Here is a 27,700-nt window from a genome sequence, read left to right as displayed (position 1 = left end):
CTTGTCTCATGTAAATCTGTTTCCTCCGTTGTAGTGGCTGAAAGCCAAAAAGCTTCGTGTGTGTAGTGGATCTTCATTCTCAGCAGTTCATATCTATGTAAATGTCAATTTATTTCACAGTTATAGAATGCTAGGCTTCCATAAAATATCTTAGTTCAGTAGAAATTCAAGAAGAAAAGACAGAAAGTAAAACTTTGTCAGAATTACAGATTAGCAGCAGTCTGAAAATATTAGTTATCTTCAATATTTATTACTTCAGTGTACTACAAAATAATTCAGCTAGTTATGCCTGTATCAATTTGAATTTATTGGCCTATTCACTTCCTAGTTGCCCAGTAACAATTACTGCTATGAATAAGTAAGAAACAAAGCTAAAAACTGGGTCAGGTATGTCACTTTGCTACAATTCCAAAATAATCTTATGGTGCTGACATAATATCACTGATCATCTGAAGCAGAATAATTCATTATTTACTGGTCCAATATGAAATGTTTTGTCTATCTGGTATCAAAGTTTACCTGAAACAGGTGTGGATGCACATAGGTCATCTGAGGTAAAAATGAACTTAACAGGAAATTATTTGAGTATGGTTCAAATTCATAACAACGTGAGGTGGTAGTTATCAAGCAAAAAATTATGTCCATTGATGAATACTGCACTAAAACTCTGAGGTTATATCCAACTAAGCCATACCCATTGATTTCACTGGGTCTACTCTGAGTATGGCTAACATTAGATATCACTGTTAGTGTGCAAGTTGACCTACGAAAACCATGCAACTCAACTATCATCTTAGCTGTTCTTTATGAATATGGCTGTGTAATCTGTCTTCTTTCTTTCTTACACACACATCAAATTGTAACAGACACTTATCATGATAAAATTATCATGACATAAAGTGCAAAAATTAAAATGGTAAGAAATCAGTTGTTAACAAGTGACCAACAAATGTGGGGGGGGGGATTGGGAATTCAACAACAGGAGGGGGATGATTGCCAGAATTTACTGAACTTATATTTTAAATGCTTATAAAAGGAAGAATAGATACTATGGATGGCAGTGAAAATTGTGAGCAGTCCTCACATCCAGAGTTTTGTCTCCCTCTCACAATGGAATTCTGCACAATTAGGTGCATCCTTGATATACTTTTTATTTATTTATTGAAATAATTTTATCCCATTCTTCAGCTAAAAAAGGCTATAGACTTTAATAAAGAATTGATGGGAATTATCAGGTATGGTACCATTATCAGATGAGTTATCTGATTTATTTTAAAAATGCCTTAAGTTCCTATACTCACCATCTGTCCCTACATATGCAGAGCTAAGTTGTATAAGGCCATTGTTTGAAGAGGGGTGGGACCAGAAAAAACTAAACGGTGATTTTTTAAGATGTTTTATTCTCCTTAATTTAGAGCGATTTACTCTATCTTATGCTAAGAACTGAATGGTTACAAGCCTTGTGTTTTATTTAAAAGTAGGAAACAATGTGAAATAATTCTGTACACTCTGTAGACCCTACCACATTGCTGCATGAACATCTTGCCATGTCATTATTTGCTACAAGTCTGTCTTCTATAGAAGGGTTGGACACTTTGGGGTCTCTTGCACTTGTATTCAGACTTCACAGCTGTCAGAAGAACAATGGAAGGCCTGTACCACAATGGCAGGCTACTGCCAAACATCATGATGGCATTGACTGGTAAATAGGCATCTTTAGCCTTCACTTTTCAGATTCATGTTAATTGTCATTGCACAGTCTCTACTCTGATTTTGATTATTATTTTAATTCATGAAATTTTCAAGACATTAGAGCATTAAAAAATGTTAAAGCCCTTTCAATGATTGGTATGTGCATGTGTGTAAAAATCTCCAGCATAGTTGCTTTTCATCACAGCTGCCACAGTCCACACTGCTCAGATTTGGCCTTCTAAAACAACTTTGCTTATGTTACACAGTGCAGAAAAATCTGAGGTACAGCATGAATTTAATAGTTTTCTCCTACACAGCAGTCTGGTGGAGTTATTTTGCTTTGTGTGCCATTTTTAAAAATGGCATAATTAAACATAGTAATCAGGCAAAGCTTCTTTGTGCTTGTAGCTATTCCCTTGTTTGGAGTTTTACTTGATTCAAACCCTTTACACTATGAGAATTTCGACCACATGTATTTCCATGAGTTTTACTGCTGTTTGGTCTCTTCATAAGGAGGCACTGGATCTTGAAAGAGCTGAACATGGTCCTCTTCCTTGGAAGCTTTCATGGTGGCCTCCTCATACGATGGAGGCAAGCATACAGTGAGAAAGGCAGTCTCAGGGGGAAGAGTAGAGTAGTGAAAGTTTGGCTCACTATTCCAGGGGAGCACTGAGAGGAAGTCAGTCACCTCATGCTCAGGAAGGGACTCTGGGATGTCAATGCTGAAGATCTGAGCTTGAGGGTTGCGACGCTGGCAGCGTCTGTAGAGGAAGAGCAACAGGAATGCCAGGAAGAGCATTATGGTAGCTGGCAGGATGATGCATAAGAATGGTTCGATATCTTCTTTGGTTGAGCTTATTTTATGCTGACTCTGAAAGACCAACCAAGAGAAGAAAATGTATCAGACATCTAGGAATGCCAGCAGTCCACTTTATCCCAAGCTCAGGTTACAGCACTGAAACAAAATAGTTCATGTTACGGGACATGAAAAAAATAGCTACATGTTATTGTCCTAAAGAGTGAGTTTTAATCTTATATCACAACAATGAATCAAGCAGGTCAATAAAAATAGTAAGGGACAATCTATACAGAGTTAAGAATTTGTGCAGTGCAATTCTGTGCCTACGTACTCAGAAGTCCCATTGAATTCAATGGAGCTTAGTAACAAATGTGTATAGGATGCAGCCCCATCTCTTGCTTTTAAAGGGAAATGAGAATGGTGTTGAGCACATGCTAAATTTTCCCATTGAAATAATTAAAAATATTTTCTACTAGTTCTGGGCATTTGTTCCTACCCAGGAACCCAGAAAATATTTCATCCTGCTTTATGTACGTTCTGGAGATGTATTAGACACAACAGGCCAATGATGAAAAACTCTGGAGCAGATTACAAAGTGGTCAGTCTGTAAGCACCTTGAAAACAATGCAGTGATTACTAGCAGCCAGCACGGATTCATGAAGAACAGATCCTGCCAAACTAATCTTATCTCATTTGTTGACCAGGTAACCTCCCTTGTAGACTGTGGGAATGCTGTGGACATAATATATCTCGACTTCAGCAAAGCTTTTGACAAAGTGCCCCATGATATTCTGATTAGCAAGCTAGCTAAATGTGGGCTGAATGGAACAACTATCAGGTGGATCCACAGTTGGCTCCACAATCATAGTCAAAGAGTGCTTATCAATGGTTCCTTCTCAAACTGGGCGGAAGTAACAAGTGGAGTACCACAGGGCTAGGTCCTGAGCCCAGTGCTCTTCAACATTTTTATTAATGACTTGGATGAGGAGATACAGAGCATGCTTATCAAATTTGCAGATGATACAAAATTGGGGGGCATAGCTAATACGGTGGAAGACAGAAAGAAAATTCAAAAGGCTGGACCATTGGGCTGAAAACAACAGAATGAAATTCAACAGGGATAAATGCAAAGTTCTACACTTAGGAAAAAGAAACCAAATGCACAGTTATAAGATGTGGGATACTTGGCTCAGCCATACGACATGTGAGAAGGATCTTGGAATTGTCGTTGATCACAAGCTGAATACGAGTCAACAGTGTGGTGTGGCTGCAAAAAAGGCAAATGCTATATTAGGCTGCATTAACAGAAGTATAGTTTCCAAATCGTGTGAAGCATTAGTTCCCCTCTATTCAGCACTGGTTAGGCCTCATCTTGAATACTGTGTCCAGTTCTGGTCTCCGCACTTCAAGAAGGATGCAGACAAACTGGAACAGGTTCAGAGGAGGGCAACAAGGATGATCAGGGGACTAGAAACCAAGCCCTATGAAGAGAGACTGAAAGAACTGGGCATGTTTAGCCTGGAGTAGAGAAGACTGAGGGGAGATTTGATAGCACTCTTCAAGTACATGAAAGGTTGTCACATAGAGGAGGGTCGGGATCTCTTCTCAATCATCCCAGACTGCAGGACACGGAATAATGGGCTCAAGTTGGAGGAAGCCAGATTTTGACTGGACATCCTAACTGTTAGAGCCAAACGACAATGGAACCAATTACCTAGAGAGGTAGTGGGCTGTCCAACACTGGAGGCATTCAAGAGGCAGCTGGACAGCCATCTGTAGAGAATGCTTTGATTTGGATTCCTGGATTGAGCAGGGCGTTGGACTTGATGGCCTTATAGGCCCCTTCCAACTCTACCATTCTATGATTCTATGCCTGTGTACTCGCAGCAATCACTGAAACAAGGAAGGGCAGTGCCTTGTTACTTGCTGTGCACATCCTCTTAGTATCTCTCTCCTTGGGGCACCTCTCTCCCTTTCTCTGATTAGGATGATGGGAAAAGAATCAACATTTTACAGCTCTAGAAAGGAAGGTTAGGTGCTGCTGCCACCTGCTGTATCTGCCTATAACAAGGTACTGCTAGGAGAGACAACTGTCTGGCTTTGGGTGTATATGTTTGTGTGAAGGAGAGATGCCATGGTGAATGTGTGTGTGTGAGAGAGGGGATGTATGTGCTTTGGGAGTATGCCCATGTCTTCTTTCTATATGGGGTGTATGGGGTGGGTTTTTCTCCCTTTCTCATCCTTAAAACATGCTGAGGGGGGAAAGATTCTCCTGGTAATTATTGGAATTACAGGCAAGATGACACTTAATGCATTTCAGATCTATGGGTAGAGACACACTTGTGCCTGTTCCAGTGCGTCTCTACCTCTCCTTTCTCAAAACGGAAGCACACGACGCTAGTCCGCTCCTTTTTTCTCTAAAATCTGGTTGATCGGCTCAAGTGTGTTTTTTTTAAAATTCAGCTTCAGGCAGATTTTGCAACTGACTGGTAGATCGATCCATTTGCCTTCCAGGTGTGGCCAATGGAAACGATTTGTTACAGGCTCAGGCAGACAGAGTGGGCTCATCTACATGGTGGTTTACTGTGTGTTTGGTGCTACTCACATCTTTTAATTTGCATGGTTCACATGGCGATACTGGCAAACAGAAGCTATCATGCAGTTTCCCCCCTGTAAATCCGTACTAATCCAATCCACTGATAATACAAAAAGTTCAGAACAATAACGCTGCACTCCGCTCGACACGTCTTTGCAGACGGTTTGCTTCTATGGTTTTTAGAGGTCAAGTGAATTATCACTTTCAGCTATTCCCATTTCTCCACCCACTAACTGTCCCATGAATTCCATTTTGTTTCCAGCATTTATCCAGCAACTTCCAACTGCTCTGTCCTCCCCCCTTCACAGTTTGCTGCAGCTCTCTTTTCTTTTCTTCCTTTCTCCCTGAGTAAACTTCCTTAACTCCTTGTAACTAGTGGAGGGAATTGCCAGGGGATTTTATCATTCCTTTTCATATTCTCTATCTTTGTGGAGAGAATTTTGAAGTAACATCTCTCCATGCCTGGTTTCCAATTTTTTTTCAAAAAAACGCCCTAAAGTGGATTTTTGTAAAAAGTCACCTCAAAAATATTGATATTAATATTGATATTTGAGAAAATATCAATATCGATATTGATGTTGTTGTTATGTGCCTCCAAGTCGACTACGACTTATGGCGACCCTATGAATCAGTGACCTCCAAGAGCATCTGACATGAACCACCCTGTTCAGATCTTGTAAGTTCAGGTCTATGGCTTCCTTTATGGAATCAATCCATCTCTTGTTTGGCCTTCCTCTTTTTCTACTTCCTTCTGTTTTTCCAAGCATTATTATCTTTTCTAATGAATCATGTCTTCTCACTATGTGTCCAAAGTATGATAACCTCAGTTTCATCATTTTAGCTTCTAGTGATAGTTCTGGTTTGATTTGTTCTAACACCCAATTATTTGTCTTTTTCACGGTCCATGGTATGCGCAAAGCTCTTCTCCATCACCACATTTCAGATGCGTTGATTTTTCTCTTATCAGCTTTTTTCACTGTCCAACTTTCACATCCCTACATAGAGATCGGAAATACCATGGTCTGAATGATCCTGACTTTAGTGTTCAGTGATACATCTTTACATTTGAGGACCTTTTCTAGTTCTTTCACAGCTGCCCTCCCCAGTCCTAGCCTTCTTCTGATTTCTTGACTATTGTTTCCATTTTGGTTAATGATTGTGCCAAGATATTAATAATCCTTGACAAGTTCAATGTCCTCATTGTCAACTGTAAAGTTCCATAAATCTTCTGTTGTCATTACTTTAGTCTTTTTGATGTTCAGCTGTAGTCCTGCTTTTGTGCTTTCCCCTTTAACTTTCATCAGCATTCATTTCAAATCATTACTGGTTTCTGCTAGTAGTATGATATCGTCTGCATATCTTAAATTATTGCTATTTCTCCCTCCAATTTTCACACCTTCTTCTTGGTCCAATCCTGCTTTCCGTATGATATGTTCTGCGTATAGATTAAATAAATAGGGTGATAAAATACACCCCTGTCTCACACCCTTTCCAATGGGGAACCAATCGGTTTCTCCATATTCTGTCCTTACAGTAGCCTCTTGTGCAGAGTATAGATTGCGCATCAGGACAATCAGATGCTGTGGCACCCCCATTTCTTTTAAAGCGTTCCATAGTTTTTCATGTTCTACACAGTTTTTCATGATCTACACACTGTTCGGATGCACACCTTAACGTGGTGAGGAGATTTGAGTGGTGAGAAGCTGAGAGCAAAGCTGTCAGGAGTCTAGACCAAGAAGCTAGACTCCTAACAGGGACACCCAAGGCGGAATGGTGAAAGCTGAAACACCAGACTAAGATGCATCCAAACTCAGAGGAAGGCAATGGTAAACCACCTCTGAATATCTCTTACCACAAAAACCCTATGAACAGAGTATCCAAAATGCAACACGAGATAGTGCTGGAAGATGAGACCCCCAGGTCAGAAGGCACTCACCGAGCTACTGGGGAAGAACAAAGGACAAGTACGAGTAGCGCTGTGACTAATGACGCACCTGGGTCAAAGCCGAAAGGAAGCCCCAGAGGCTGATGCACACAAATGCGAAAGGAGAGTCCGGAGTTGTACGACGCACACAATAGGAACATGGAATGTGAGAAGCATGAACCAGGAAAAGTTAGAAATTGTCAAGCAAGAAATGGAGCGTATCAACATTACAATACTTGGTGTGAGCAAACTAAAATGGACGGGAATGGGACATTTCCAATCAGGCAACTACAAAATATTTTATGCTGGAAATGAGAAATTAAGAAGAAATGGGGTTGCTTTAATAGTGAGAAGTGATGTAGCAAGAGCAATTAGGAGCTACAACGCAAGGTCTGAGCAAGTGATATCAATGAGATTAAATGGGAAATGTATCAACATAACCATCATCCAAGTCTATGCTCCGACAGCAAATGCAGAAGAAGAGGAATTGGAGAGATTTTATGCAGAAGTACAGGAAGAAATTGATCACACACCAAAACAAGATGTGCTGATAATCATGGGGGACTGGAATGCAAAAGTAGGGAACAGAGAAGAATTGGGAATTTTGGGGAAATGGGGCCTAAGAGACAGAAACGAAGCAGGAGAAAGACGTATTGAATTCTGTGAAGCCAATAATTTGTTTCTTGCAAACACATTTTTTGAACAACCGAAAAGACGACTATATACGTGGACATCACCAAATGGTCAATATAGGAATCAAATTGATTATATAACTGGTAGCAGAAGGTGGAGAAGTTCCATACTTTCTGCAAAAACAAGACCAGGAGCAGATTGCGGTACAGATCATGAACTGGTCATAGCGAAAATCAGAGTAAAGACCAACAAAGCAATCATAATGCCAAAATGCAATTTAAATAACATCCCAGAAACATATAAAGATCAAATAAGGAACAGGTTTGAGGCTTTAAACTTAGTTGACAGAGAACCAGAAGAACTATGGACTGAAGTCAGAGACGTTATCAGAGAAGAATGCAAAAAGACAATACCTCTAGTTAAAAAGAGAGAAAGACCCCAATGGATGACTGAAGGAACTCTTCAAATGGTTAAAGAGAGAAGGAAAGCAAAAGCAAAAGGAGATAGAAACACAGTCAGAACCCTAAATGCAACAATACAGCGACTAGTACGTAGGGACAAAGAGAACTATTACAATAGTTACTGTATAGAAATAGAAGAGGACAACAAAAAGGGTAGAACAAGAGCCCTATTCCAAAAGATTAGAGAAATGAAAGGGAAATTTAAACCAAGAGTAGGGATGTTGAATAATCAACAGGGGAACACACTGACTGACCAAGATGAAATAAAAGGAAGATGAAAGCAATACACTGAAGAACTCTATAAAAGAGATGGAAGGATGACAGATTCATTCATGGAGGAACCATATGATGAAGAACCAGAAATTTTAAAATGTGAGGTGAAAGCTGCTCTTAAAATACTTGGAAGAAACAAATCACCAGGAATAGATGGCATACCAATAGAGTTGCTACAAGCTACTGAGACTGAATCAGTCCAAATTTTGACTAAAATCTGTCAAGAAATATGGAAAACTAAACAATGGCCCACAGACTGGAAGCGTTCCATATACATCCCAATTCCAAAGAAAGGGGATCCCAGGGAATGCAGTAATTATCGAACTATTGCCTTAATATCTCATGCAAGTAATGTAATGCTCAAGATTCTACAACAAAGGCTCTTACCATATATGGAGTGAGAAATGCCAGACGTCCAAGCTGGATTTAGAAAGGAAAGAGGTACCAGAGATCATATCGCAAACATACATTGGATAATGGAACGGATAATGGAACGGACCGTGCTTTATAGATTACAGCAAAACCTTTGACTGTGTAGATCATGAAAAACTATCAATATTGATATTTTATTTAAAATATCAATATTATATTGATTTGTTTTTCCAGCAGGGAAAAATTAACTCAGAAAAAGCAAGGGGAAGCAGAGAAAGAAGGTGCCTGTGAGTTATCTCCTGCATCTTTTTCCTTCAATCAATAAGCTGCAAAATCTAGCTTTACTCAGCAGTGTGGCCACCAGTAAGAAAAATGATTAGAAAAAGGGAAAAGCAATCAGATCATTAATGGCCACCAGGGGGCCACGCTCATTGATATAATGTGATCAATACTTTTATTGATGTTTCTTTTATCATTACAGGGCTGAGAATAAACATTGATACCAGTGGAGACTCATGAATAAATATCAATAGTTCTCTGCAAAGCAAATAACAATAATAATAAAATAATGGAAGAGATCAGAAAAATGATACCATGATAAGACTGCAAAGGGAAAAGGAATGATGGAGGTTGCCTGTGACCCCACTTCTCATCAACTCCCAAATTACATTCTCTCCTTCTAACAGACTAGTGCAGCCTTTCCCACCAGATGTTGGACCACAATTCCCATCTTTCCTGACCATTGGCAATGCTTGCTGAGGCTGATGGGAGTTGTGGTCCAACAACATCTGGTGGCCCACTAGTTGGGAAAGGCTGGACTAGTGTAAAGAGGAGAGAGCTGCTTGCACGACTGAAAGAACTGTGATGATGAGCTGGGAAAAGGAAGAAGAGAAGGGGGCAGATGATCGCTACTTCTTTTCAACGGCCAAACTTCAGGAATCAGTGGGGGCAGGAGGGAGTGGAAATACTGTGCAGGTAAAAAATGTTTGCACATGCCCAGTAAATGAGCAACCAGAGGGAATAAAAATGTAAAATTAGAGGGCGGGGCCACAAGGAAACAGCAACACTAATCCTTCCCAGAGGAATGCCTACTTGTGTGAATGGAAAACAATGGATTTGAAGCGACCGTTGAGCACGAAATGTGGACCTTTCAAATCTATTACAACTGTAAAAGCAGTGTATTTGCTACAAAGAAATGCTCCCATGTGGATAAGCCCAGTGACTAGCCCAACATCTTCCTGTGGGTAGTCTCAAAAGATTTGAAGTCAGCAGTGGAGAAGGGAGGTGTAGCCAGCAGAGAGCAGAGTTGCTTCCAAACAGAGCCAGAAAAAACATTCTGGCTGCTTTTGAAGCTACTAGTGTGCCCACAGCCTAAGACAGGATCTCCCAGAGTCTTTTAATTTGCTTAAAGGCAGCTGCATAGCACAAGGGCAATTTGGTTTAGCACCATAGTGCAGGGAGAAGGGAAGTTTAATTCTCCCTGTACTATTTCCCCAATTTCCCTGTAATTAGGCGTGGGGGGAAGGACAGCTACCATATATTGACCTTCCTTTCCCCTTCTGAGGGTAGCAGCAGATTTGATGGAATTATTTAAATTAGGGAAAATGGTATTGGGGTGTGGGACAGGTTAAACGACCCCCCCACATGCTAGAACCCCAGTTCAAATCTTCCTCCCGCCCATGGCTGCTTTTAAGCAAATAAAAAGATCTTGGGAGATCCATATTTAGTTTTAGTTTTACAGTCCAAACCAGAATCCAGATAGTGCATCCACCCCTGTAAGGCCAACACTTATATATACATTATTGTGTTTTGATTCTATTAGATGGGGCCTGGAAAAGGTAAATTCTTTCTGATTGGCTGGAGGTTCCAGGCAGTTGGAGTTATCTGTCTGTTAGGTAGTTAACTGTCAGCCAGGGGTTAGCAGTTAGGGAGAGCAATTGGAGTGAGGAGTTGGTTGGTGAGAATAGTTGAGGGAAGAACTGAGGCCTAGATATTAATACTCAGAGTGTCACTAGTGGTGTGGTGAAGATCAGAAGGCAGCCGGTGGCTGAGCTGGTCTGAGAGGCTGCCCTGAGAAAAGTTCTTACTAGAAGGAAGTGACGCAAGGGGGGAGTGTAGCACTGGCTAAACTATCCAAGCAGACAAGAGCACAACCAGAAGAGCTTTGGGATACCAAGGCAGATCATCCCTAATAGTTGGACTGGGTTGTGGGAGTAATTGGCTGGGGTGGAGGTTTAGGGGAAATGGCCTGAAGGGAGAGCCACTTAAAGGCTGGTGACAGCAACGGTGTCTCTGGAATTTTCAGAAACTGTTGGAAAGCATCTTTAAGACCCCAATATAAATAAGAGTATTCCCTTATATAAATAGTATCCCTTTAATAAATATACAAACATACTTTTAAGGTTTATACTGTCTCTCAGTGGTGGTGTAATTTCATGCCTAAAGCCTTCCATACATGCTACTGATGACACAGACAAGGTGCTTGCGATGATACAGCCAGCAGTGTGTCCTCTTGACCATTCCCCTTCTTGGCTTATTAAAGCTTGCCAAGGGGGTTTGACTGAATGGATCCAGGGTGTAGTGAACACATTGTTGCAGAAGGGAGTGGTTCCAGCCGCTGTGAAAGAGGCAGTGATCTGACCACTTCTGAAAAAGCCCACCCTGGACCCATTGGTTTGTGACAACTACCACCCGGTTGCAAATATCCCCTTTTTAGGGAAGGTGACTGAGAAGGTTGTGGCGCAGCAATTGCATGTACTCTTGAATGAAACAGATTATTTTGACCCATTCCAATCTGGGTTCAAGCCTGGATATAGGACTGAATCGGCATTGGTTGCCCTGATAGATGACCTTTATTTGGAGAAGGACAGGGTGAGTGCAACCCTATTATTCTTACTTAATCTCTCGGTGGCTTTTGACCATGATATCTTTCTGAGCAGACTTAGTAAGATGGGTATCACAGGCACTGTTTTCCAGTGGTTCTGATCCAACCTCCAGGGTTGTTTTCAGAGAATAGCATTGGGTGATTGTCTCTGGCCCTCTGGCAGTTGTGCTATGGAGTGCCACAGGGTACCATCTTCTCCCCCATGCTGTTTAACATCTATATGAAGCCCTTGCTAACGGTCATCAAGAGATTTGGGACAAGGTGTAAGCAAGACGCTGACACTACCCAGCTCTATTTCTCTGTAACATCTGAAGCGGAAGAGACTGTGCAAGCCCTGGACCGCTGCCTGGACTTGGTGGTGGGCTGGATGAGGGCCAATAAACTGAGTCTGAATCCTAGCAAGACACACTGTCGGTTGGTGGTTCCCGAGTTCAGATAATTGGTCAATTGCCTGCTTTGCATGGGGTCATACTCTCTCTGAAAAAGCAGGTCCGTAGTCTAGGGGTGCTCCTGGAGCCATCTTTGTTGCTAGAGGCCCAGGTGATCTCAGTGGCTAGTAGTGCCTTTCACCAGCTCGGCTGGTAAGACAGCTGCGGCCGTTTCTGGACCAAGATAGGCTGACCACTGTTGTCCATGCACTGGTAACCTCCAGGCTGGATTACTGTAATGCATTCTATGTGGGACTGCCCTTGAGGTTGTTCTGGAAATTGTAGCTGGTGAAAAATGCAGCAGCATAACTGCTCACTGGGGCAAGGTATCACCAACATGTCACCCTGCTGCTGAAAGCATTGCACTGGCTGCTCATTAGCTACTGGGCTAAGTTCAAGGTTCTAGTTTTGGTGTACAAGGCTCTATACAGCTTGGGACCAGGATACCTGAAAGATCATCTTGCCCCTTATCACAGCTTGGAAGTAATTAGTTACAAGTAATGAATTGTAATTCATTACTTTATTTATTTATTTATTTATTGTATTTGTATACCGCTCCATAGCCAAAGCTCTCTGGGAAGTTTACAGTAACTAAAAACTTTAAAAACAAATATACAAATTTAAAACATCTTTTAAAAACAATTTAAAACACAATTTAAAAAATTTAAAACAATTTAAAAAAACATGCTAAAATACCTGGGAGAAGAGGAAAGTCTTGACCTGGTGCCGAAAAGATAACAGTGTGGGCGCCAGGCACACCTCATCAGAGAGATCATTCCGTAATTTGGGGGCCACCACTTAGAAGGCCCTCTCCCTTGTTGCCACCCTCCGAGCTTCCCTCTGAGTAGGCACCCGGAGGAGGGCCTTAGATGTTGAGCGTAGTGTATGGGTGGGTTCGTATCGGGAGAGGAGTTCCATCAGGTATTGTGGTCCCAAGCCGTGTAAGGCTTTATAGGTTAAAACCAGCACCTTGAATTGAGCTTGGAAACATACAGGCAGCCAATGCAAGCGTGCCAGAATTGGTTTTATATGTTCCGACTGTCTGGTTCCTGTTACCAATCTGGCTGCTGCATTTTGCACAAGCTGCAGTTTCCAAACCATCTTCAAAGGCAGCCCCACGTAGTGCATTGCAGTAATCTAACTTGGAGGTTACCAGAGCATGGACAACTGAAGCCAGGTTATCCCTGTCCTGGCGCAGTTAGGCCAGAAGGCACTCCGTGCCACCGAGGCTACCTGAGCCTCAAGTGACAGAGTTGGTTCTAGGAGAACCCCCAAGCTACGAACCTGCTCCTTCAGGAGGAGTGCAACCCCATCTAGGACAGGTTGGACATCCACCATCTGGTAAGAAGAACCACCCACTAGCAACATCTCAGTCTTGTCTGGATTGAGCCTCAGTTTATTTGTCCTCATCCAGTCCATTGTCACAGCCAGGCACTGGTTCAGCACATTGACAGCCTCACCTAAAGAAGATGAAAAGGAGAAATAGAGCTGCGTGTCATCAGCATACTGATGGCAACGCACTCCAAAGCTCCAGATGACCGCACCCAACGGTTTCATGTAGATGTTGAACAGCATGGGGGACAGAACTGACCCCTGCGGAACCCCATACTGGAGAGTCCAGGGTGCCGAGCAATGTTCCCCAAGCACCACCTTCTGGAGGCGACCCGCCAAGTAGGAGCGGAACCATCGCCATGCAGTCCCTCCCACTCCCAACTCAGCCAGTTTTCCCAGAAGGATACCATGGTCGATGGTATTGAAAGCCGCTGAGAGATCAAGGAGAATCAACAGAGTCACACTCCCGCTGTCTCTCTCCTGACAAAGGTCATCATACAGGGCGACCAAGGCTGTTTCTGTGCCAAAACCAGGCCTGAAACCTGACTGAAATGGATCCAGATAATCGGTCTCATCCAAGAGTGTCTGGAGCAGGCCCGCAACCACTCGTTCAAGGACCTTGCCCAGGAATGGAACATTTGCTACTGGCCTATAGTTATTAAGATTTTCTGGGTACAAGGAGGGTCTCTTTAGGAGTGGTCTCACTACTGCTTCTTTCAGGCAGCCAGGGACCATCCTCTCTCGCAGAGAAGCATTAATCACTTCCCTGGCCCAGCCAGCTGTTCCATCCCTGCTAGCTTTTATTAGCCAAGAAGGGCAAGGATCCAGCACAGAAGTGGTTGCACGAACCTGTCCAAGCCCCTTGTCAACGTCCTCAAGCTGTACCAACTGAAACCCATCCAAGAAATCAAGACAAGGCTGTTCGCTGGATACCTTACTTGATTCACCTGCTATAACACTGGAGTCTAAGTCCTGGCGGATGCTAAAGATTTTATCCTGGAAGTGCCTAGCAAATTCATTACAGCAGGCCTCAGATGGTTCTACCATGTCCCTGGGGTCAGAGTGTAATAGCCCTCGGACAATTCTGAAGAGCTCCTCTGGGTGGCAGAGTGATGATTTGATAGTGGCAGCAAGATATTGTTTTTTGGCTGCCCTCACTGCTCCTAAATACAGCTTACCATAGGCACTTACCAGTGTATAATTGCATCCAGCAGGAGTTCGTCTCCATCTGCACTCAAGCCGTCTCCTATATTGTTTCATCGCTCTCAGCTCTGGGGTATACCATGGAGCCATATGAGCTCTACACAGCAGAGGGCGCTCAGGAGCAATCATGTCAACCACCCGGGTCATTTATGTATTCCACAGTTCAACCAGGGTTTCAACGGGAGCGCCAGCCCTATCAGCCGGAAAATTCCCCAGAGCCCTTTGGAAACCATCCGGATCCATTAGTCTCTGGGGGCGGACCAACTTAATAGGTCCCCCACCCTTGCAGAGGGGGAAAGCCGCTGTAAGTCTAAACTTCAGCAAGCAGTGATCTGTCCATGACGGACTGACGCAAGGTCCCCCACATTCAGATCACCAACTCCATGTCCAGTTGCAAAACCCAAATCTAGAGTATGCCCTGCTAAATGTGTTGGGCCAATGGCATATTGGGACTGTCCCATGGTTATCATGGAGACCATGAAATCCTGAGCTGCCCCGGATAAGGTGGCCTCGGCATGGATGTTGACATCCCCCAGAACCAGCAGTCTGGGGGATCTCAACAATATACCCGAGACCACCTCCGTCAGCTCAGCTAGGGAGTCTGTTGGGCAGCGGGGTGGGCAGTACACCAACAGAATCCCCAGTCTGTCCCGCTGACCCAACATATGGTGCAGACACTCCAGACCAGTAGTCACATGAACAGGGTGCTTGCTGCGGGAGATGGAGCTCCTACAGACCACAGCAAACCCCCCTCCCCAGCCCTCAGGTCTACCCTGATGCTAAACCAGGTACCCTGGCGGGCATAGCTGGGAGAGGCTGACTCTCCCCTGCTCACCCACCCAGGTCTCGTTTATACATGCCAGATCGGCTGCCTCATCCACTATTAAATCGTGAATGAGGGAGATCTTATTATACACCGATCTGGCATTTAGGAGCAGCATCCGGAGGCCTGAGAACTGGCTGATAGGGCAACCAACAAACCTGCGGCTGTGGGGAGGACCAGAACAAGGCACAGTCATTAAGTGCCTGGGCTGCGTTCCCCTTACCTGGCAAATCCTCCTCACAATGCCATATCTCCCTCGACCCATCACTACACTAATTGGGGGCCCCTCAGGTCTCCCCACTTGGCTCTGAGTCCTCTCTCCCAGGCACATGTTTCAAGACCCACAAAAAGGCAGACAAAGCAGGAGGCACCTCAGCCAGCCAGCTTATGTATCCCCTCCAGAGAAGGGACCAGTGGAAAAAATCAGCAACAACTGGCTGAGTACCTGGGGCCTGGTCCTGCAAGGCATGACACCTGCTGAGCAGAAGTCCAACAAGGAGAGGGTGGTGGTAGCCGAGCAGCAGGCAGGCAGGCTGACAGACAGCAGCAGCAAACGGCTCTCCTTCCCTGGACAGCAATGGTCCTCTTCCTCCTGCAGGCAGTGGCCACTTTTTGAGGAATGAGTGGGTAATTCCTTTACATTTTGATTGTAATAGAACTAGGAGTAATTTTATTACTTTTGTGGAGTAATTGTAATGTTTCCAGCATTACATTTGGGCATTACTTGGGGGGGGTGAAGCAGGGAAAGTCTTCTGCTCCTCTGATTTGTAGATGAAAATCATGTGCCTCAAACTGGGCTTCTGTGCAGTGTCACTCTTCCCTCCTTCTCTGTGGGTGGGTAGGAGGTGATAAGGGAGGAGGTAGAGAGTGAGACGGAGTGCGTGGAGAAAACAATTGTTTAAAAAAATGGATGGTGGTGGTGAAGAATGGAGGGGAGGGGAAAAGGAGCCAGAGAGCAAGAACATGGATAAAAGAGGAGAAGGAGGCAGCAGCAGAATGGAGATAAAGAACTGGGGAGGTGAAAGATGACAGTGTGTGTGTGTGTGTGTGTGTGTGTGTTTGCACTTGGCACACAAAGTGGCCTCCACTACCCTCTCTGACTACTGTGCTGCATTTGCAGTATTTTAACTTTTTTGCATCTTGGGAAAATGTTTGCTTGGGTGCGTGTCCCTTAGTTGGTGGCAGGGCAGGGTCCGGGAGGTGGTTAAGTGAGAGAGATTATGCTTGCTGGCTGAGGGGAGGGGTTGCACTTGGTTTGACATGCAAAGATCTGAGTTGTGGCCTCTGCCTCCCTCCCCACCTCACTTACCAGCAGAGAGACCACCATTGGTATCTTATGGATAAAAAGAATTATTCTACTACCTCTGTATGTGTGTGTTTATTTTTAATGTTTTAGGATACTTAGGTGTGCAGCAGCCAAGGCCAGCACCTTGTAGGTGTTTTTTAAAAAAGTAACTGAAATGTAATTGTAGTTATTACTTTTGAGAAAAAGCAAAGTAATCAGTTACTTTCAGAGAAATTGTAATTGTAACAGTAATTGCTTTTTGGGCCATGTAACTGTAACTATAATTTATTACTTTTTAAAAGTAATCTTCCAAAGCTCCGCCCCTTATATACCATCAATCACTAGCTCTGCAGGTGAGGGCCTCCTGCAGATACCATCTTATCAGCACAACATAGGAAGTGGACCTTTAGTGTAGTGGCACCTACCCTATGGAATTCCCTCCCTTTAAATATTAGACAGGCGCCATCTCTATTGTCTGTTTGGCACCTACTGAAGATCTTCCTCTTTCAACAAGCCTTTTAAGTAGAGACCTTATCACAGTCTGTGTCTGTGTTGGAATTGCTTTTTAAGATGCTTTTAAACCTTTTTTAAAAAGATGTTTTAAAGAAGATTTAATTTTAATATGTTTTTAAAGATGTTTTATTTTAATATGTTTTAATGCCTGTTTTTATGATGTTTTAGAGTGTTTTTAGTGCTTTTGTTTGCCGCCCTGGGCTCCTACTGGGAGGAAGGATGGAATATAAATCTAATAAATAAAATGTCGAATTTCATTTATTTATTTAAAATATTTCTATCCTGCTCTTCTACCCTATAATAGGGCACTCAGGGCAGCTTACACTAAAATCAAACACATACATAGTAAAATTGTACACAATAAAGATCACAAAAACATTAGAATAAATTAAAATATATAAAATACAATTAAAATACTTAAAATTATATATATATATACGCACACATGCAAACATGTCTCTAGTGATTGTGATAGGAAGCCAATCATACCTTCCCATTTGTGTTCGCATGGTAAAGCACATGAACAATCATTACTTTTGAAGGCATGTATTCAGGGCATATTTCCTTTGTAACGCAGCACACAGATTTCTTCATTGTGTGTAATTTCATTTGGTGTTATATTACAATATTGTGTGAAATATACAAGATGTACACTATGAAGAAAATATTCTGCTTGCTAATTGAATTCTTTATACAGACATATCAAATCAAGTCAGCACAAACATTCTCAGGTTGTACTAGCAACTCATGTAGCAAAAAACTATTGCTCATGGGTATTCGTTTATGAATAAAATAATATAGATTTATTAGCTTTTAAACACACAGAGATAATCAAGTGAAAACGCATTCATTCAAATTGTCTTTTTTGGAAAATTATAGATATAGAATAGTGAACTGATTATAACAGTATCAATTTATGGGGCACCCAAAAAATTTGTCATGCACTAAGAGAGGGGCAGTGATAGGAAAGCTGTGACAAATAAACCTTTGGCCATTGGTTCATGACCAGGAGTGAAAGGGGAGATTTAAAAGGCTTAAATTAAAAATAAGAAATGGGCATCCATTTATTAGCTGATAAATATTACACATTTAAAGGACATCACGGATTTGGTTACTGTAATATTAAGCATTGCAATAGTAAAAAAAATAATGAATTATGAGATCAAGCAGGAAACCACTATTTCCGTTGAAATAAATATAGAAGAAGAGAATAAAGGAAAGCTGTGACTTTTCTCTTTCATTCCATGTTAGTACAATTTGCAGCTTAATGGTTGAATCATAAATAGGATGCTTTCCAAATGACTCTTAAGTGTGCCTTCTAATCTGTTTTTTATAACTCATCAGGGAAAGGAGAATCAATATGTCCAAATGCAGGAGCAGTGAAAGCATTTGTTGCATAGATTTTCAATATGAGTTGTCAGATCTGTTTGAATATTGTATGCTTTATACATAAAGAAATCTGTATCATAGTCAGCTTGCTGATCGCTTAAAATGTTACTTTTGGTGGGCTGATATAACAAAGTCTGGAGATACATCATTTTTATTCAGACACTTGAAGACAGTTTGAAACTAAAACCACTGTGTGAAGTGTGATACATGCATTCATTTCACTGGAGCACTCTTGTGAACAGATTTTGCTAAACTGTGGTGAACATTTGCAGGCTTTTGTATTGTTTCACAAACCTACAAAGCCAGAGGATACAGTGGGGAAAAAGAAATATGCATGTACACTAAGAGAAGCAATGTCTTTCTCAAATAACATTAACTTCTCTTTTTAAAAGTATTGCCTGGTATACAACCTAGGTGTACCTCCATGAAACAAACATCATTTTGTGCTGTTCTTTATCATACAGCCACGAGTGGCTGTATACTATAGTCAGCATGGATTTTTCACATTCCATAGTGTTAAATTGAAAATACCCCTCATGCCATTCTGATCCTTCCCATAAGCTCATTTCAAAACAAAACCTTACAAAACTTATAGTCCTGGACTCAGAAAAGCTAGCTTAACAACCCTCTAAGTTTTCAGGGTGATATAAAAAAAGTCAGAGAGAATCGAGAGTTCAAAGTCTAAAAAGAGAGAGAGAAAAACCAGACACCTCTTGGACTTTTTTCTCTGAGAGTTCTCATAATCTGTTGAAATTCATTAAAAATCAGCCATGTTCACAGAGTACCTGTAATCCTATTACTGACCTTGCCCCATACTCTGACCATCTTCTGCAGTTTAAAAGTTTTAAAAATGCCTGGCTGATTTTTAATTAATTTAAGAAATTTAGCATTGAAGTCAATGATAAGGCTGGGCATGCTCAGTAAGAACCAACTCTCAGTGTTCTAAAAGCCAAACTCACAGCTGTTGGGCTTGCCTAATCAGGGGGCCATACCCACACCAGGCCTTTATTTCACTTTAGACAGTCATGGCATCCCCCAAAGAATCCTAGGAACTGTAATTTGTAAAGGGTGCTGAGAGGAGACTCCAATTCCCCCGACAGAGGGAATCCAGTGGCCAGAGGGGTTTAACAGTCAGCCACTCTGATTGCAGCTCTGTGAGGGGAACAGGGCATTTCCTAGCAACTCTCAGCACCCTTCACCAACTACACTTCCCAGGATTCTTTGGGAGAAGCCATGACTGTCCACAGTGAAATAAAGCCTGGTGTGGATGTGGCCAGGGACAGCTTTGGTTTATATTTGGGTGGGAGGCTACATGTGCCTGCTGTAGAATAAAAAGGTGGGGAAAACACTGAAAAGCAATGATACTGTTCACAAAGTTTTCCTTTTGGAAAGGAAAGGGGCTTCCCCTCTGCCTAATGCCCACCCATCCAATCTCCTCCCCTCCCCGCTCCTGCCCTCCTCTTCTCCTCCCTGCCCCTCGCCCAGGTCAGTTTCACCTATCCTAAGCATGATTGCACAGGAGTAAATCCCACAACTCAAAAAGCATGCAAATAATCAAACTTGCCCTCCCCTCCTCCCTCCTATCCACTCCCTCTTGCCCCTTCCCTCTCCCTTCCTTCACCCATCCCTCCCCCTCCCCCATCCCCTTCATATCCCTCCTTCCCCCTCCCCCCCTCCTCCATGATCAGTTTTACCTATCCTAAGTATGATTGCACAGGAGTAAATCCCATTGAACTCAATAAACATGCAAATGATCAAACCTGCCCTCCCCTCCTCCCATCACCTCTCTTTTGCCCCTTCCCTCCCCCTTCTTTAACCCCTCCCCTCACCTTCTCCTTCCAATTCTCTCCTTCCTGCTTCCCCTCATTCTGCACCCCTTCCTCCTTCCCTCTATTCTCCCCTCCCCCTCCTTCTCCCCCATGCTCAGCATTCACTATAGCTGCCCATTTTCCCTGCTTTTTAAAGTTTGATAGAAATATCTGTGGGCTATAGGTACATTCTTAAACCGCAAGGTTTTTTGCCTATTAGTGAATTTACAATATAATAATCTGGTTATGCATTTTGGTTTATAAAAGAATGGAGGAAAGACATCAGATAAGAAGCATGCAATTTTAGTTGAAGGAGCTGAATCACCAGATTTCTTTTTATTATTTATTTATATAGTACCATTCTATGTACACAGTACATTACAAATAACAGATAGGTCCCTACCTCTAGGGGTTTACAATCTAAAACAGACACAGGGAAACAACAGAGGAAGAGGAAAGAAATAGAGGGAAGGGTTGGCAAGGGAAGAATGTTATCATTTCAATTGCATGTACTTTGGCTTAGCTACAATTAGGGATGGTCTAATCTATCAATTTTGTTTTCTCTTGGATTCTCATTTTTCCAGTCTTCAGTTCACACTTCCCCATCACTTTGCCATTTTTTAAAATAGTCCTCACGAAAATTTGTCAACATTTTGAATATAGATTTCTCCTTATACTGTATGCATTTTTGTATGCTCATTTTGCCTAATATACACATTTTTGCAAGCATATAATGCATTTTATATGTTATTTTCACTAATATATGCATTTCATGTACACTTTCCCTTAATATACACAGTTTTGTAGACATTTTGTTTTTGGAGAACTGCACTGCAAAATTCAGAGAAGTGCAAATTGTGAAGGACAGCTATAGTTTACACATTGTTTAGGGAAATGCAAATTAGGAAGGTTTGCATTCAGATGTGAACAACTAGATTTCTCCCCCACCTCTAGTTACAATAAGATACAGGAACTATTGGTAGACACAGTATTCTACTTTAAAATTAAAAAATGATTAACTAAAAACCTGTTGAATCACATGCATTTCTAGCTGGAGCTCCTAAGTTAATGAATGGGTAAGGTGCACTTACAATGCTATTTTTTTTAAAAAAAAATTGCAGATATAGCATTGCATAGTGCGTTTATCCCCAAGTCTGCATGGGACTCTGGTCTGGTAAATTCTCCTATGCTTTCATGAAAATATTGGTGTTCTCGTGGAAGTAAGAAAAGCAGCTTCATTTCTTTGTTAAGCAGGATTTCCACAGAAGTTGTATGACCACTCTGAATAAGGGTTAGTTTACTTGGAATTAATAATTAAAAGCAGGAATTATATGTGAAACACAAGCTGTCTAAATCAAGAGCAGGCAGAATCTGTACATGTACAGTATGGGATTTGATGTCATGTTACATTGTAACAGAGATCTACATCACATATGCAAATCCATAATTTGTTGACTTTAGCATCCAGTAATGATGTCCATAGTTAATGAATTGTCATAGATTTATCCTTGGAGACAGAGGCTCCATATCATTTAGTGGCAACTCAAACATGATATATTTTTATAGCACTAGTTCATACATTCAAATAAGTGCAATCAAGGGATGAGAAACACATGCATGTGTGAGTGAACCTAGAAAATCCCACATAATGAACAGTTGCACTTAATTGAAGGGCATTTCGAAAGCAGTTTGTTGTTATATACAATCTATTGTTCTGGTCTTATCAAAAATGGGTCCACTCAATGGGACTTATTTCTGAGTAGATATGCATAGGATTTCACAGCCAACTGACTTCATTGCACGTATGCTGCTCTGAGACACATTTCATTTTTTATTCACTATGGTTAGTGCCTTCTTTAAGGGACTGTGGACTAAGTTATTTCTTCTGTATTAAATATTATCCATAGATATTAATTTACCCTAGGAGTGAATGTGACCCTTTAAGTCTCTTTCATTATCTATGAACTCTCCCTCTTTTTATTCAGGGCAATGTTTTCATTTCTGACATCCCCTGCCCTTACCAGTTCCCAACACTTTGTGAAGTAATTTGCAAAGCTTAGAGAACAAGAGTTCATCACTCTCTCTAACATCTGTGGAAGGGTTTGCACAGATCAGATAAAGAGAGGGAGAAAAGATAATGAGGAAGGTATTTTGAAAGAAAATGACAGATGAAATAAAAATTATCTATTTTTGAAATCAGTATCAGTTTTGGATTAAACATTTAGCATCACTGTCCACAAATATCTTGTGCTCTCAAACTGTAAAATAGAACAGAAAATAAAGGTCCTGGAACAAACAACAATCAAAGGAAGGGTGCATTTTTTTAAAAAAGTCAACCTATCTGCTATGTTATATCACACAATCACGATTCTATCAAAACTGTCTTTTGGTCATCGCTTCTAAAAGAAGAAATTTTAAGATAGTGGAATTTAATTAAAATGGAGCAGAAAGAGGAATTGCGGTACTGACCTGTAGCTGTGTTTCCAACAATGGGACACCTGGCTCACTAGTTAACCAGTCATAGGTTCCTCTATCAGCATGTCCAAATTTCTTCCAGCTGTTGCCTAAGAGCCACCTCATGCTTTCATGGATGTGCCTCAGTTCCTTGTTCTTCTGCTTCACTTTAGGTCCTTGCTTCTGGGTTTTTTTTTAAACAGGGTTCATTCTTCTTGTTCTTGACACAGTTAGGAATGCCTCAGCTAAAACCCATTTTGCAATTATTTCCTATTGAGTGGAAGTAAAGAGAGAAAGCGAGAGAGGTAGCACAGTAACCAAATGAATCTCAGATGCGACTTTGTCTTTCAACTCCGTCTGTCTGGATTTGCTTCAGTGGCCTACATTACCAGAAAGCTGGCATCAGGTATCAGAGATGGGATAGTGGTCTTCTGATTGGAGAGTTGCCTGCATTAGGATTATTAAAGGGGAATTAGCATGAGAATCTGCGACCACATGGTCCTAACTCTGGGTGGACAGATAATTTTCTAAATTTAGAGATCTAATAAATACTTCTTTGGGTGGGGTAGGGAGGGAGGAAGGGAGCATCCATGGTTAAAGGGAGAGAAGTGCTTGCACCTCTACAAAGTAGTAGCAGAATGAAAAAAACAGCCACATTTTGTATTTTCACTTGGATGTAATGTAAATAGTGAAAGTGGTTTCTGGAGAGGCAGGCAAAGGCATAAGGCTGAAAGCTGTGCTGAATTATTTAGGAGTATTAGAATGTAGATGTTAATGATAAATCTGTAGAGAGGTTGCTGCCAGAAAAAGCTTTGGCCGCTGAGAATATATGATTACTTAGAATAATGGTAACAACACATCAAATGTGCTTAATTCTGCCCTTGCTTTTTAGGATAAGTATAATTAGACCTAAATAAGTTAGTGTTATTATTTAAAAACAAACAAAACAAAACAGTTCTCATGTTCTGTTCACTGAAGTATGTATTCAGAGATAAACAGAGGTTTTTTAAAAGTGTTATCAGCTTATTGTTCATATTGCCATCCCTCTACTATAATGTTAGTAATAATTTTAAAGGTAGCAAAGACTTTCGTTACTAGAATGCTTTGAACAAAATTAGCCTAAGTAGTCATGGCGTAAGATAAAAATCTTAGTGAAAGGCATTGCTCTTTTTTATTCCTTGTTCAAAGGGTTTTGTGTTCCCAGTTATGTGAGCATGCCTGAAGGGGGCTGAGAAGATTTTGTTTGATGCTGTAAGCAGTTTCACAATTTTGAAACAAAGGTAGCCTGGGATTATAACTTTTTTTTTATTTTCAAAAAGGTACATAAGCAGCCCTGTGCTTGAATGATCCAGCAGGGGACTATGTCTTAGTTTTCAAAAAATTAAAAAACTATATATATAAAGAATGGGCAGAAAAATTACATGGTTGTGGAATTCATGTTACTTGCTACAGTAACGTCACAGGCATGATCAAATGGAGATCAGTATTCCCCCCTAGCCATAATACTAATGAGAGTGGTATATACCTGACAGGGCCAGCAAAGGACAGAGCAAATGATGCCCTCCCATTCTGGAAGCTGACTGAGATGGCAGCTGAATCTTACATCAACACTGGATATAGAACAGCATGCTCCACTGCACCTGAGAGCAGTTTAAGGGGTGCAGGGCAGGCTGTGTGGGCTGGGCACACATTATTCTGTCCCCAACTGAATGTTCAGGGGACTCAGAAGATCTGGCCAGACTGCTGACCACTAGCACCACCACCACTCACCACCACCTCCTGCTTCACTCTGCTCTGCTCTGATGCCAGTGGAGAGAAGGATTGAAAAGTCTGGTGGTGGTGAGGAAGATGTGTATGTTGTGGCTCTCAGCTATGTCAAAATGTTGGTATGCAGTCTGATATACACATGGAGGAGTTTGATGTGGCAGAATCTTGAGGTATTAAAGTAGACTGTACCACTTTCAGACTGCAGATGGAGGTGTGGGTGCCATTTTAAATGCTTCCTCACCTACCCCCACCACCCAAAAAAACTCTTCACAAATCTTCACATAGGGTGAAACAGGGAAGAAGCTTCATAGTAGTAGACTGCCTGCTGCAATAGTGGTAGCGTTTCTATTGCAGAGGTGTGCTTGTTTTTTTTTATGTAGAGGAGCATTCAAAAAATGTGATCCTCCTCTTCCAGTCTGAAGCAATACAGTCTATTCTATCATTTCAGAACTTTGCTATCATATTTGCCATCTCAATCTGCTCTGATGCATATATGCTCCTGACCAAATATTCATAAGATTAGGGCAACTAGCTATGACTATTTTAGAATATTAACTTTACAATCTATACATGCCTACTTAGAAATAAATTCTATTGAATTCCCAGGTAATTGGGCACAGCAATGCAGCCTAACAGTGCGAGTCTAACCATGCATACTCAGAAGTAAGTCTTACTGAATTTATTGGGGGTTACTCCCAAGTAAATGGGGTTAGGTAAATACCCACTTACCTAGTGTACATTCTTGTGGTGCTAAATTTGTTAAGCAGAGAGTAAGTGGTCTGAAATGCGAGTGTGCCAGTGTGTGCATGCGTTTATCTAAGAAAGCAGGCTTTTACCCTGCATTGAGATCACTGAGACTTAAGACTTAATAAAACAAGAAAATCTACTTTATTTATGGAAACACATAGCAGATAGAAAGGCATATCTAGTTCTAACTAACTAAGTTGGAGGTGCAATACCCAGGCATGGGAATTGCCCTCATGGCTAGGAGAGAGAGAGAACAGAGACAAAGGTGTCTCCTCTCTCCCGGACAGTCAGAGAAGAGAAATGAGGGCGGAAGGAGGAGAGGCAGATAAGCTTCCCTAAAGACGTATCAGTCTAACAATGGAAGGAAGGAAGTCAGAGCATCACAGGTAAAGGTAATCAAGCCTATCCATCTGGAGGACCCTAACTCTATCTCCCTTCTGGAACACAAACAAAAGAAGAAAACAGGAGTTGCTCTTGCCCCACTTCCAATATACATTTCCTGAAAATTTGCATTTATTTACAGTGGCTTGTTAATCCACACATCAAATGGCTTGGGTTACTTTTGTGTCTAAGGGTGCAATCCAACTGCTATTTTTGCAGGGCTGATTGGAGATGGATATGGCGGACCCTCGACTGAGCTGGCAGGGTCCCAGCTCAGCTGGGATCCACTGGCAGAAGCCCCTCATCCCGGCTCAGCTACAGCAGAGCTGGAATCCTGCCAGATCTCCTGGGGAAGCCCAATCCGCCATAAAGGGAGCTGACAGAAGGTGATATAAGACCCAAAAAAGGGATGTTCCAGGGGAGTGTCAGAGGAGGGGCTGGGGGGGCTTAGGTCATATCCAACTCGTGTTCGGAGTGCTTCTGCAGGTCCCAATCCAGGCCAAAGTTATGTCAGGAAATAGGTCAGTCTAAGAAAATAATTACAATGAAAGTCAATGGAGAGTGTTTATTCCCTGGTAGGGGTATTCATGAGAGCCGGCTTTTACTTTCTGGTCTCTGTGTGCAGCTCCCAGCTGAGCCCATGTTGAGCCAGCCTGGAGGCTCCTGGATGGTGATTGGATGTTTCCACCCACTTCCCATGAGTTGAACTGCTCTGTAAGTTGTGGCAAAACAACATGTTGTTTCACAATAGCAGAAAAGAAAAGTTCGAGGGAGGGAGAGAATCAATCCATTTTCAGCCATTCAGCTTGGCTTGTTGCACAATATTGTTAAGGAAAATTATCTTTTAACAAGATAATTTTTAAAAGCTAGGAAGCTTATCTTTATTTAAAAGACAAGTAATTAGTGTCCTGTATGAAGGAAACAGCTCTTCACTGTTTTACCCTGTGTGAAGATCTGAACCACAAACCACTTGGACAAACTAAACACTGGCAGCAGGAGCTATTTGTGGAGGTTCATAGTACAATTTTTGTACAGAAGGCAAATGCAGATGAGATGCTGAAAGCAAACACCACATACATGGACGAATCCATCAAAGCACATAGTCTGTCTTGCCAAAAGAAAATTATCTTATCATTTATGGTTTACTGTACCTTCCCCTCTTTTGAATTTATCTAGATTATTTCACTGCTTCTTTTTAAAAAATTGGAGTTTGAGAATTAAATGGTGTACTGGAAGGGTTCTGAAGCCCCACCTGGTTGTTTTCATGTCCAAATTAAATGCACTCATACCATTTTAGTACTGGATTAAAGAACATAGGGGTTTTGTCTACATTGCCCCATATTCTGGACCCTTGTATCTCCGAGGCACGCTGTCTGTAACACTATTTATTTTGCCTCCACACATGTAGGTTCCCAAATAGCAGGAAACCTTTCTCTTCCACTGAATAATTTCAAAGGTATTTCTATGCAAATTAGGAAGGATGGTAATTCTGCTCTTCATTCTGGGAAAGCTATCAGGGTTTTCCTTTTTCATCTGATTGTCGCACATGGTAAGCTCTCTATATGGCTAGGTGCACATTAGTGCCCTGAAAAAGCAGTGAGACAGTTTTATCTGGATGCTGTTTGCAACGAACCTGCACCCAGCTGTACACCTCTTTATTTTTTTATTCATTTTCATATTGAATCCATGTACACACCAGTGGGTGGAACAGAGTGGTGATGACCAAACACTTTTGAAATCAAGACAGCTGCTCTCTCTCCCTCCTTCCTTCATTGTAGTTTCTCACTTTCCCTGTGTCTTCTGTGGATGTTCCTGGCTCTCACTTTTAGGTGAAGGAAGAAGAGCAGTGCTCTGCTGCTTTATAGCTTGTGACTAGATGCTGTCTTCTTATTACTCTAAAGTTTTGCAGGAAAAAAGGCCACAGCTGAGGAGGTGA

General features: G+C 41.8%; 1 protein-coding gene across 1 annotated transcript; it reads right to left on the bottom strand.

Moving 5' to 3' along the window:
- Positions 1–1,362: 1,362 nt before the first annotated feature.
- On the bottom strand, positions 1,363–23,221 carry SMIM28 (small integral membrane protein 28). The gene is made up of 2 exons (XM_061626338.1): positions 22,885–23,221; positions 1,363–2,563 (listed from the first exon to the last, which is right to left on the bottom strand). Exons 1-2 carry the CDS (start codon positions 22,993–22,995, stop codon positions 2,180–2,182), a joined length of 495 nt encoding a protein of 164 aa, XP_061482322.1. The 5' UTR covers positions 22,996–23,221; the 3' UTR covers positions 1,363–2,179.
- Between the last annotated feature and the right edge of the window lie 4,479 nt (positions 23,222–27,700).

The sequence above is a fragment of the Rhineura floridana genome, chromosome 4 (genome assembly GCF_030035675.1).
Source record: "Rhineura floridana isolate rRhiFlo1 chromosome 4, rRhiFlo1.hap2, whole genome shotgun sequence".
Lineage (NCBI taxonomy): Eukaryota > Metazoa > Chordata > Lepidosauria > Squamata > Rhineuridae > Rhineura > Rhineura floridana.
The sequence above is the reverse complement of the archived record's forward strand: the minus strand, read 5'-3'. Positions and strand labels throughout refer to the sequence as shown.